This window comes from Urocitellus parryii, chromosome 4 (assembly GCF_045843805.1).
Source record: "Urocitellus parryii isolate mUroPar1 chromosome 4, mUroPar1.hap1, whole genome shotgun sequence".
Classification (NCBI taxonomy): Eukaryota; Metazoa; Chordata; class Mammalia; order Rodentia; family Sciuridae; genus Urocitellus; species Urocitellus parryii.
In genome coordinates, this window is record NC_135534.1 from 13,249,404 (window position 1) to 13,262,326 (window position 12,923).

The following is a 12,923-nucleotide window of genomic DNA, read 5'->3' on the forward strand; positions in this document are numbered from 1 at the left end:
GAGGGGAGGGGGGATAGTAGGGAATAGGAAAGATAGCAGAATACAACAGTCACTAATATGCCATTATGGAAAAATGTGAATGTGTAACCGATGTGATTCTGCAATTTGTATTTGGGGTATAAATGGGAGTTCATAACCCACTTGAGTCAAATGTATGAAAGATGATATGTCATGAGCTTTGTGATGTTTTGAACAACCAATAAAAAAAATTACAGAGCTAAGTTCTGATAACATGTTAACTCTGTATAATACATACCTTATGCTTTTTATATAGCAAAACATTACTTTATACCTCCACAGTCTTGATAACCTTCCCTCCAGGATCTGCATGCCTCACTCTCTCACTTCCTTCAGCTCTTTCCCCACACCCGTCACCCACATGCTACATCTAGACCCACAAGGCTTAGCCCAGTGTTCCCAATCCCTCTTCTCTGCCCTACTTTCCCTCAGAAGCAATTTCCTTTCCTAGGATGCTTTGTAACACTCTGTCTTTTTGATTATTGTCACCATTCTATACAGTAGACCACTACAGCCTATTATAGTGTCTCCTCCTACTGAAATGTGAGCTCCACAAGGGCATGTTGGCAGAATAGAAGAATGAATAGGCATCATTCTAGGTCCCCACAACTAAAGCCTTAGCCAAGGGCATGAGTCAGCAACAAAGAAGAGTGAGTAATTTTATGTTAAAAACCTTTAAAATGGGGTTGGGGATATGGCTCGGTTGGTAGAGTGCTTGCCTTGCATGCACACAGGCCCTGAATTCAATCCCCAGCACCACAAAAAAAAAAAAAATACACTTTAAAATGGGCATAGAAGCTTATCATGACATGAAGATCAGCTCTTTGATAATTAGAAACAGTATGTGATAGAACAAATTTTATTCATAAATAAAACTCCATAGTTAAAAGGGCAGCTCCTTTTTTTAACAAAGGGAATATAAGAAGGAAACATACCATTTTATTTAAAATTGCAAATTAATTTCTTTTTAAAAATGGATCAGAGTTGAGATATCATTTAAGCTCATTTCAACTTCTCACATCTCACACTTCTTAAATCCTCAGTCTAAGCACTCGCTGCAGTCATTCCAAATTGCCTCTCGATGGAGGGGTGAATAGCCCGGTTTCTTCTCTTCTGATACAGGTACATCATTTGGCAAACAAGGGTCTGTAACATTTTGGATTGTTACTGAAAAGGAAGAAAGATGATTAAAAAAAAAAACAGGTCCAGATATAAACATTGCTTAGCTACTTCTAAGTAAGGCAGTGTATGTGCATGAAGTAGGGAGAGAGGTTGTGGATAGGAGACAAGGGGAGAAAAGAATTTGAGAAAGTCAGTGCTCCATGAGAGAGACCACAACCTGAAGTGCATCATGATTTAAGCACAATGCATGCCTAAGTGACTAAATATACTTTTGCTTCTTTAAGCCATGAAGATCATTCCAAATGCTTCCTTGGGCACTCTTTACAACATAGCTCCATCCTTTTATTAATAACCAATCAACATGTGGATTTTGGGTAGTATCTGTTGGGAGCCACTCTGGACAGTAGCTATGTATACACCTTTAAGTCCTGAGTAAAGGGGTACTGAATAGTTATTGCACCCCGCAAAACATTGGACTTTTACCCCCGCGCTCCAGGAGACGGTGTCACCCAGTGAGGTTGAGTTACACTCACCTGTTCTTTTGTAATCCTACCCCTTTGCCCTTTGGGGGACAGAATGTTCCATAGAACCTCCCCTTGTGTGTCCTCTATATAAGAATGAAGAATTCCAGTGGCTGTCTCTTTCCACAGACCCTTAAGGTCACAGAGTCATCCCTGGATTTTGAAAAGGTACTTCTGTGTGTTTGCATGCTTTCTTCACTGTTTTCTTAAGTTATTGAAATAGTCAGATTTTGTGAACCCAGCATAGGTTGCCAGCTCAGATAGATGGTGATAAGTATCCCTTTATATGGGACTTGAGAATAAAGAACCGCATTGCCTATGGGCATTTAATAATCCTGGAAGAAGCTGCAACCAAGATTTATGACATTTCTGAGTTTACATCCCCAGGGATTACCAATGAAGCTACTTTATAGGCTCAATATTAATACTTGCTTTTTAAAATTCAGAATTTTTTTGATATTGGAATTGATAGAAATTCTGACTTTACATTGATTATGGAATTTCATATGACACCCAAGAAAGACACCTCTTATTTATAAGGAATCTCTACCAGTTAGCAATAGAATAGCAAGAATACTGTGATCAATAATACCTTCTACAAACAGGAATGCATGAATTTGCCATCCCCGATTTGGAAGCCCTTTCAGTACAAAGTGCCTTAGTGCAAATACATGACATTTCTTTGACAATCATCTTGATTCTTGTCTAGGATGTGCCTGGACAAAGCCACACTGTGCCACTTCTAAGTGTGCCTACCATGATGGTATCCCACAAGCAGCTCCCATGTCTTCATGTGCATTGTTTATTCTCACTTCCACTTCCCACTCAGTAGTCGTGCTGCCATTTTTGTTCCTGTTCCTTTCCAAAAAATGGAAAGTAAAATGAGAAAAGAAAATCAAGAAATACCACAAGTTCAAAGCCTAATGTTTGCAAGGCTGAACAAGGGGCCAAATTCCTGTTGCTTCTATATGTATTGATTTCTGCTTATTTCTCCAGAACATTGCAAGGCAGTGTTTGTGGTGTTAAGAAGCATGGGTTTAGAAACCCAATATCTGGGTTTACTTTATGGTTCTACCATTGACCAATGAAGGATCTAAGGAAAAAAAAAAAAAACTCAATTTCTCTGTGCCTCAATTTCCTCACCTGAAAATTGGCATAGTAGTATCTACCTCATTGAGTCGCCATGAGTAACACTCAATAAAATGCTTAGAACAGTATCTGCATGCAGTGATTTAAAAACATTAGCTGCTAATATAACTAGCACTACCTGTGGGAACAGCACATCACTTGAGGGGGACAAGAATTCCAGTTTAAGATTTAAACCAGAAAATTTGATGGAAAAATTTCCCAAAGAAAGTTCTTTCAAATATATCCGTTTTGCTAAGATCTGATCAAAGATGTTATTAATCTAGAGAATATCTCAGACTTTTTAAAAAATCAGTTAATAAGGTACAGAAAGAGTCAAGTCTCCACCCATGGATCCTAATATAATGTGTTTTTTAATCTCACCCCACAACTTCAGCCGGCCATGGTGCATGCTGATCTTGATTCTTTGATACTTTGTGGTATTATTTGGGTTGAGTTTTGCCTTTCATTTTGCCTAATACCTTCAGGAATCTTGAAAGTGGGCTCAAGTTTAAAGCTAAAATAACATGGTAAATGGCACTCAAATCAGGTTTTCAGTTATCAACACTTTTTTCAAAAACAAATCATTATTATTCTATATTTCAATATTCCTAATGTTTTTATATTCTAGGGGACAATTGCAATAATTTTCAAAGAATGCTGACTAGCAATCAAGAGATTTTGTTCCCATTAGGATCTAGGGCTGTCCACCCTATACACACACTTCTAGTTTTGCCATTTTACTGTTTGGGCTTGGGCATCTTATTAAAACAGAAGGTAAAGATGAAGCTGGGGGCCAGGACAGGTGTCTGGCATACTGTACTCACTTGTTGATGACACATGACAAAGGCATTTCAGTTAGAGTAGTATTTCTTGAAACATACTTAATTTTAGTTTTAAACACAACAACTTCTTGGAAAATCTAAAAGGAAAGGAAGTTTGGAATGTTTATCTCAATTATCTCAGGAAACTTCAAGGCATTCAAATAGAAATTTACAGATATTTTGAGCACTCTAAAAATGGTCACACCCTCTTAAAACAAAAAACACCATCTATTTATGGGGAACAGGACCATTTTCCTCATGTGCCAGATGATTTAAAATCTGGCACAATGTTTGTACATAAGAGGCAAACAATACTTGTGAGATGAAACAGGGAAGATCTTTGTGATTCATACTCAAGAAAGTGTTTGCACCTCTTTTTGAGAAACACCATTGTAGCTAGAGTACTGCTTATCAACAGAGAGACAGAGGATGTGAGCTTTCAGATTAGTTGAATCCTGTTTGGAATCTTAGAGCTACCTCTGTTCAATATGAAGGGAATTTTGTTTAAACTCTGTTTACTCATTTCTGGGGATGGTGTGGGAGGAGCACTCATCATGGTGGTAAAGAATAACCTTGATACAGTTCAAATTTCCAATCACTTATCCAGCAGGAATTTGAAGCTCTGTAGGGTCAGCCAAAGCTGCCTTTAAGCCTACATCAATAGCACAGCTTCTCCATTTTACCCAACCTTCTTTATCCCAAGAGTACTTAATAAATAACCTGGAATTGGAGCCATTGTTCAGTGGTAGAACATTTGCTTAACACCTGGTAAAGCCTTGGGTTCAATCCACGGCACCAACGAAAAAAAAAAATGCATGCTCAACTCCATCTTGAATTTTTCTTTCTATGAAACTGAATCTATAACATTCATGTAGAATTGACAAAGTTCTAGTATTTCTTTTGGTATTTTATTTGGGATATTAAACAAAAAAATTAATATTATGACAAAGTTTCACTGACTTTTAATTTTTTTTAAATCAAGTCAAAAATCCCAATTATACCTTTAGGAGTGGTATATACAATTGCCCTAAGTGACCTATCAATATGCCCAGTAAGGCATGCCAGAATATCTGGGCTTAGGACTGGTACGAGTCAAACATTTACTTTGAAAAGCTGTCTGATGCTTACCTCGTGTTACTCCCTTCTTCTGGAAGCAGTTGGCCAAATTTCAAATTATAAAGAATAACTCTTTTGTAAAACTGCTTAATAATCCTTGAAGCACAGAGAAACTACATTCGTCCTTTGAAGATAATCAATTCTTAACCTGTTCTACCACAAATTGAGCAATATGAATTTTCAGTTACTGAACAACAAGTTAAAAAAAATAGTATTTAGCATCTCCTTCTTAACTTTTGTTGTAAATGTGACTGTTAAATCAATCTAACCATACTACAAATAAGAACTTAGTGACTTCTGGTTTGTTGACAGGTTAAAGAAACCGCAAGACTCTCAATTTAGGTGAGAGCGCCATTCCCCTTACTTTAGTTTCGATGCCACAGTCTTGAGGGTGGTATAAAAACTCATAGTAATTATTTAGACAAACGTGGGTTACAGGGCATCCGGTTCCTAAAAATGCTTCATTATGGTTCATATGCACTTTGTAAAACATCGTGGGTGGGATTCTGGCGTAGAAGAAATTGCTGGAGCACAGCACGAGAATGGCTGAGAGACAGAAAAGAGAATCCCTCTGTTAGTAAGTACACATAGAGCAGCTCAGAAAGTTTTAGCACAGCCAATTAATAGAAATGAAGGCATGCTCCCTGACTCAAATAAAACACGTTTTAGAAGGGGGCAAGTCTGCAAAAGATGGTCTCCATATTATTGCTTCATCCCCCAAAATACCCTCATCTACATCCATCCTTCAAAGAGGCTTTTGGGTGATTATATGTGAAAAATAATTAATACAAAATAACATCTTTTCATTCCACTGTGTGTGATTTTTTATAGATTCATAAGAATGCATTTATATTGTAGCATTTGTGCTAAGTACAGTGCAGGTTCTAGTGATCTTGTTCAATGGAGGCTTCATTTCTATAACCACAGCTTCATGTTATATAAGAATAAGCACTGAGGGGCTAGGATTGTGGCTCAGTGGTAGAGTGCGCATCTAGCATGCACGAGGCACTGGGTTCAATCCTCAGCACCACATAAATGTGAAATAAAGATATTATGTCCACCTAAAACAAAAAAATAAATATAAAAAAGAATAAGCACTGAGAGTTGATGCAGCAATAAAGATTTATCCAGAAAAGCTAAAGCCTACCAATCAGTGACATTAGTACTCCTCCTCCTCTTTTAACTCTAAATATCTGTACCACATTTATAATTTTATCTGAGAAAGGAAATTTTTCTGGTTTAATCTGTTAATTGAGCTAGATGCCAAGGGCAGAGACTCAGAACGACCTAGAAATTATGAGACTGGGTAAGCATGAGGGGAAGAGTGAGGTTGGCTAATTACCTAGACCTCCCTAAGGAAAAATCTTCTCACTTGCACTTAGGGTACTGGAAGGGGCCTGAGGCCTCAGGAGATACCAAAAACTCACACATCAAATGCAAACAACATAAATCTGCCATCCTTTTTCTGAAAAGGATATAGAAATTGCAAATAATCAAAGATATTAAAGATAAAAAAGATTAAAAGATATTAAAAGATAAAAAGATATTCAACACCATCAGCTATTATGGAAACCCAAATTTAAAAATCACAGTGAATTATCACTATACACCTATTAGCATATCTAAAATAAAAAATAGTAACAGTCCCAAAAGCTGGTAAGGCTGCAGAGAAACATTACTACTTATATTTTGCTAGTGGAAATGTAAAATGAAAACTGAAAAGCAGTTTCACAATTTGCTTCAAAAACTAAACATACAACTACCATATAACCCAGGAAATAAGTTAATGGACAATTTATCCCAGGAAAATAAAAATTTATATTCACACAAACTGTATGAAAAAATTTTCAACAGTTGGTCAAAAACTAGAAACGGTCTAGATGTTTTTTTTAAAGAGAGAGAGTGAGAAATTTTTAATATTTATTTTTTAGTTTTCGGCGGACACAACATCTTTGTTTTTATGTGGTGCTGAGGATCGAACCCAGGCCGCACGCATGCCAGGCGAGTGCACTACTGCTTGAGCCACATCCTCAGCCCTAGAGTTTTTAATAGGCAAATGGTTAAATAAACTGTGGTTCACCCATGCCATGGAATAATAGTTTGCAATAAAAATGAATAAACTATGAATACATGCAAAATAAATAGATGAACCTCCATGAGTGGAAAATGCCACACCCTCAAAAAAAATAAGAGAATAAAAAAGAACAAAGATGATCACAAAAGGTTATATGCCATATGACACATTTATAAAACACCTGGAAATGAAGTGGAGAACAGATTTGTGGTGTTTAAAAATTAAGAACCGGAATTAGAGCAGAGTCCTCATATGATTGTTCTAAGAGGACAGTGGCAGTGACTCCACAAGTATCTTTATTGTGATAGAAATGATCTGGCTATAATCATACCCCAATGTTATACAGTATTAGAGTTCTGCAAATGTTATTAGTGAGAGAAATGGAGTAATAGTATATTGATCTCTCTCTACTACTTCCTATAACTGCATGTGAATATACAATTCTATAAAAAATAAAAAGCTTTTGGAAAACTCTGAGTTTCAGTTACTTTTTGTCAATCTCAGTATGAAGCAAGTCATCTGCTAACACCAAATACAGATGAAAATGAAAGAAAGAAAAGTTTTTGTTTTAAGAGGACCCCAAACTGGAATGGTCAAATTAGCAAACTAAACCAGTGGGTCAGTTTTAAGATCAGTCCACCCTGCGATCCCACAATTCCATTCCTAGGTATGCAAAAACATACCCACATCCACATCAATATGTACAACTATAATGTGCAATTAAAAAATATGGGGAAAAAACCATCTACATACAAACATTACTTGTAATAACAATGGAAAAATTCTTTCAATATGAGAATAGAAACATTTTGTAATATGTTCATTCAATGGAATAACCAAGTAGTAATTAAAATAAACCAATGTTACCAGTATAAATCTCTAAATAATGTTAAAAAAATAAAATTATAGAATGAAACAAATAAAACTTTAGATGCCCACAAAACATACTTATGGATTCATAGATTTGAAGCAAAATTATAAAATCCACAGAAAAATGAGTAATTATCAAGTTTACATACAGGCATAGAGGAAAGACCACAGGATCAGGGATATTCACAGGGTCTCTACTTGAGCTTTTATCAGAAAATAAAATTTAAGTAAATGTAGCAAATCATTATGGATTTAATAAAACTGGATAGTGGGCCAATGGTTATTTACAGTTGTCTCTTTCAAATGGTCTCTAATAAAGGAAAGGAAAATGTAATAAATACTCTAAAATCCTTACAACTGCCCACACAGCAAGTCTGGACCATGTTATTGAAGGTAACTTGACAATAATATATAGCCTTTCATTGCCATTCTGAAATTTCAGAATCAGAAATGTCAGAACCCCAAGTTCATACCTGGGGTGGCAAACCATGCAAGTTCACCCAAGATAGAAGACTTGCTAAAAGAAGGACATATTGAGAAACAGTAGGTTAGTCACCTGAGGAGGAGCCTTCCAACATGACAGATCTATGAAGGATAAGGAAGGTAGAGACTGTGATAAGGCTCCCTGCCTGAATGTCACACCCTACAGAATCCTGAGTCCTAGCACAGCTGTGGAAGATGCCACCTATTTCTATCCTCAAGAATATGATGTGGTTTGCAAAGTGTCAAAAGAGAAGGGGAGTCGGGTGTGGTGGTTCATGCCTGTAATCCCAACCGCTAGGGAGGCTGAGGAAGGAGGATTTCTAGTTCAAAGCCAGCTTCAGCAACTTAGCGCCCTGGGCAACTCAATCAGAACCTGTCTCTAAATAAAACACAAAATAGGGCTAGAGATGTGGCTCAGTAGTTGAGTGCCCCTGAGTTCAATCCTCTGCCCCTCACACCACACACACAAAAAAAAAGAAAGAAAGAAAAGAAAGTGAGAGAGAAGGGGAATTAGAGAAAGACTGAAGTTCCCAAGTTAGGACACATCCTTTAGACTCAAGAAGACAAACATGACATCCCAAGATCATTCATCCAAGAAGAATCTCCGTCATTACATCCTTAGTTGTTACTAAGATTTATCCAGACCAAAACTGTAAAGAATCTACAGGCCACATCTTACAGTGCTTGTTAACAAATTCCAGTTTCCCAGGTCACATTTGATACCTGACCAGTCCCCAGAACAAATCCACATCCAGGAAAGGAGGAGAAAGAGAACCCCTAAGGCCAGAAAAGTCTTCATTTTCGCAGACTGAAATCCAGATCCCACTGAGGAAACAGGAAATTGGGAGCAGTGAGCAGCCTTAAATGCCAAAACAGCAGAGGCCACATCAGGAGTAAGTAATTGACTACCACTTTAGACAGCACACACATGCCTCAAATATAGCATCAAGTCACCGGTTCTAGAGTTAAGCAACTGTATGTTATCTTCATACAACAAGAAAAGCAGAAACTTACATAAATTAGAAGACTAAATTAGACTGCATTTAACCATCTAGTTTGTTCTAAACATTTTAAAAGAGTTCATTTTTAAACTTTAAAAGTTTTATTCAATTATCAAAGAATGAGAGCAAAGTTGAAGCAAAATGTACTATTTGAGCGTTCCCATAGACAAGCCTAAGAAAACCCCCCTGAAACACACACAACTTATAATAATGTGTGATGTAAACGAGGTAGGTCTTTGAGAGGTGATTCAAAGATTAATAGAAATCTCTACACCTGCTTTTGAGTCTGTATCATCAAAAATAGAGTTACTTTATGCACTAATGTATCTTTATTAAAACTCCCTATCATCCTAAAATGTCTATCTCCATATCTAAGAAGAAATAACTGTGAAAGATTTTAATTGTCCTGTGGACCTGAAATAAGGGATATGAAAGACTGATTTCACCTCTTCCACCAAGCAACTTCTACACCATGGCTCCCAAACTTAACAGATATCAAAATCACCTGGAGGGTTTATTAAAATACAGAGGGCCCCAATCAGTTTTCTGATTGGGGCAGGACTTGAGAATTTACATTTCTAACAAATTCCCAGATGATGTTGATATTACTGGTCCAAGGGCCATGCTTGAGAACCGCTGTGTACAGAGTTTTGCCTTCAGAGAGCATGCTGTGCTGATGCCCATTAGCAGCATTTGCTTATCAAACTTCAAGAAGCATCCACACCACCTGAGGATCTTGTTACAGTGCAGATTCTAATTCAGAAAGTTGGGGTGGGGGCTAAAATTCTGCATTGGTAATAAACTCCCAGGTGATACTGGTGATAATGTGCAGACTACATTTGGAATAGCAAGGTCTGAATATACCTCATGCACACTTAGATTCCTTTCTTCAAAACAGAAGATGCCACCTTACAATGAGAAATCAAACTCTACTATGACAAGGAGCTTAAATAAATATTTGGTTTAAATGTATTCTGCTTTTTTTCTCTCAAAGTCAGCAGTTACTAGAGTTAAGCAACTGTATGTAATGTTAATACAACAAGAAAAGCAGAAACTTACATAAATTAGAAGACTAGATAAATTCATTTAACCATACTTGGTATTACTTGAATTTTATCATTACATGTACAGTCTGTTCTAAACATTTTAAAAGACTTCTTCAAAGCCAGGGACCATTTCTTGGGTTTTCACATCTCCAGAGCTTGGCAGACCTGGTGCTCAATCAGAGATGGTAGGAAACTGAAATGGAGCAAATTATATTCCATGCATGTATGATTATGTCAAAATGAATCCCAATATTATGTATAAGTATAATGTACCAATGAAACATTTTTTAAATCCTTGAAAAGAGGAGATGAAGGGTGGGGAACAAAAAGAGAAAAGAAATGTAATTAATTAGCATTTCTTTGATTTAACAATTTACCAAATGTTTATGTTCCACACAAACATATCTTCACTTTCATAATTATAACTTTTAAATTTTACGTGTATTAGGATAAAAGGTGAATTAAAACAGCATTTCAGAAATATTGCTGTCCAGGATGGACAATGCTAAAGAACTGTCCAAATGAAGGTCAGAGCCTTGTGCATAGTGATGTACCCTGAGGCTGAGCACAGGTCAAGGTCTTCAACTTTCAGTAACTGTTTCTTAACATCCTGTATCTGCCAATCTACAAAACTACTACTATTGTCATGTTTTTAATAAACTGGTAAGAAAAAGGTGATTTCTATCTTAAAATTACATGGATATGTGAGATTTGGTAAGCAATACTTTTAGGATGAGGATAGAGGTGTGGATAAAGTGATTGCCTATGGCTTCACTTTGGAATCTCACCAGACTTCAACTTCTAGTTGCTCCATAGTCTCACCGGCATCTGCTATTTTAACTTTTTCCATTCTACTGGGTGTATAGTGACCTCTCAGTGTGCTTTAAGTTTTCCTAATAACTAATGGTCTTGAACAATTTTTCAAGTGCTTCTTTGCCATCTGTATTCATATCTTTTTTGAAGAGTGTCTGTTCACCCATTTTGCTCATTTGTTATTTGGCTATTTTTTTCTTATTCAGTTGTACCTACTATTTTTGTTTTGTATAAAAAGGTCTTTTTAGAAGAGTCTTGGTTCATTGTCATGAGTAAAGATTCAAATTTAGAATCTTTCTGATTATGTTCTCATAGGTAGACTCAAACCTTTTTTTGGCAAGAATATATCATAGCCGTGTTGTATCTTTGTAGTAAAGTTTTAAATCTCATAATTTTGAGAACATATTTTTTCATTATCTTTTATCTGTGATAAGATGCAAATATATTATTCCCAGTCAGTCATTTATCTTTCAATTTTTCCACCAGATTTTGTTTAATTATGTTTTCAAATTTTATTTGGTCAGATTTCTACTTACTGCTTCTGGAGTTGAGTATAATTAGAATAGACTCCCTTGCACCAGTTAATAAAGTAATTAATACAAGCAAGCTAAACACACACTGAAGTGAGACCAGTGCACAACCAGAAATTCACTATTTGCTCCTATCCAACAGATCCCCAGACACCTAACCGATTCATACTAACTCTCAGCTAAGTGGCTAGTAACAGTAAAACCCATCAGCTCTATCCTGTTAATACTTGTATTAAAATAGGGGAAAAAAGAAAAGAATTCTCTTGCTGGCTAAGGTGCCTGTCTAAGGTGCCTAATGGTCTCACCCACAAGGCTTTCTCCCTGGTAGAGGAAACAGGACGCCTTGGTTTTACTCTCTCTTTGGACCAGAGCCCAGCCAGCCCTCTCTCTCAGTGTCTTAAATATAGTAATTTTTCTGCATCCTCACCTTCCTGCCTTGGGTTTAGAGAGTTCTATTTCTATTTGGCCAGATCTTTTTTTTTTAACAAAAAGAATTGTTTTAGTTTGGAAGGTTTACAATACAGTTATAGCAGAGAACATCATTCCATAGTGCTCTTAATAGTATGGTTAGTTTTTTTTTTTTTTAAGCATCCCTTAATGAAAAGAATTGTTACTGGCTCACTTATTAGTTACATCAAAATAGTTACATCAAAATCAAAATAATTATTTATGCTGTAAAAACTTAGTAGTCATTTGAAAACATTAAATTACATACATTGAAAAAAGTACAATATTTTTATATTATTCTTTAAATAATCACTATTGCTAATGGAATGCATATGCCTGTTCAACACTGCAGTTTCTCACATCTTTGAACCAGATTGGACTGTGCTATCTCGTGTCTTATTCCATGTTGATTTTGCCACAGTGGCTGATTTTGCTCTGCATCTCAGCAGCCACTGACTCCCCAGCTGCACAAAGGCATGCACTAATAGGAAGGAAAGGTACACCAGGACAGGGCTACCTCTAGCTCACTGTTCGCACAGTGACTGACAGTTGTGAAGTATCACTTTTCCCTGGAAATATTAACATCCCCTAAGGTACCCCCGCAAGATCACTGTAGTCCCTCTGGCCTTCTCAGCACACAGTGGAGGAACTGTGGAGTTCAGGAGACAATGTGTGTGTTTGAAGAAAAATCGACATATTAGTAACCCCTTTAATGCAACAGCAAATTCTCACACACACTTTTTTAGTAAATGAATGAAAATAATAAAATAATGTTTTATATCTCTTCTCACTAATTCAATGAATTTAGTTCTTCAATATATCTACTGAGCACTTAATATGCCAGGGGCATATTTCAGAGAAATAAAAATTTGTTTTTACATGAAAACATGTACAGGAATATTTTAAACAGTCTTATTCATAATAGCAAAATAC

At 36.4% G+C, this 12,923-nt stretch overlaps 1 protein-coding gene across 1 annotated transcript; it reads right to left on the reverse strand.

Moving 5' to 3' along the window:
• Window positions 1-960: 960 nt before the first annotated feature.
• Window positions 961-8,952, reverse strand: Oosp1 (oocyte secreted protein 1). The gene is made up of 5 exons (XM_077798065.1): window positions 8,877-8,952; window positions 5,091-5,272; window positions 3,614-3,708; window positions 2,418-2,519; window positions 961-1,185 (listed from the first exon to the last, which is right to left on the reverse strand). Exons 1-5 carry the CDS (start codon window positions 8,950-8,952, stop codon window positions 1,146-1,148), a joined length of 495 nt encoding a protein of 164 aa, XP_077654191.1. The 3' UTR covers window positions 961-1,145.
• Window positions 8,953-12,923: the final 3,971 nt, after the last annotated feature.

Excerpts from the sequence above, each read along its gene's own strand:
- Oosp1 (XM_077798065.1), bottom strand. The coding sequence starts at position 8,952 with ATGAAGACTTTTCTGGCCTTAGGGGTTCTCTTTCTCCTCCTTTCCTGG. Across the intron at positions 3,709-5,090 it reads ACTGTGGCATCGAAACTAAA|ATTTTCCAAGAAGTTGTTGT; the intron begins GTAAGGGGAATG and ends CTTTCCTTTTAG. Across the intron at positions 2,520-3,613 it reads TTGTCATGTGTCATCAACAA|GAACAGGAACAAAAATGGCA; the intron begins GTGAGTACAGTA and ends TTTTTTGGAAAG.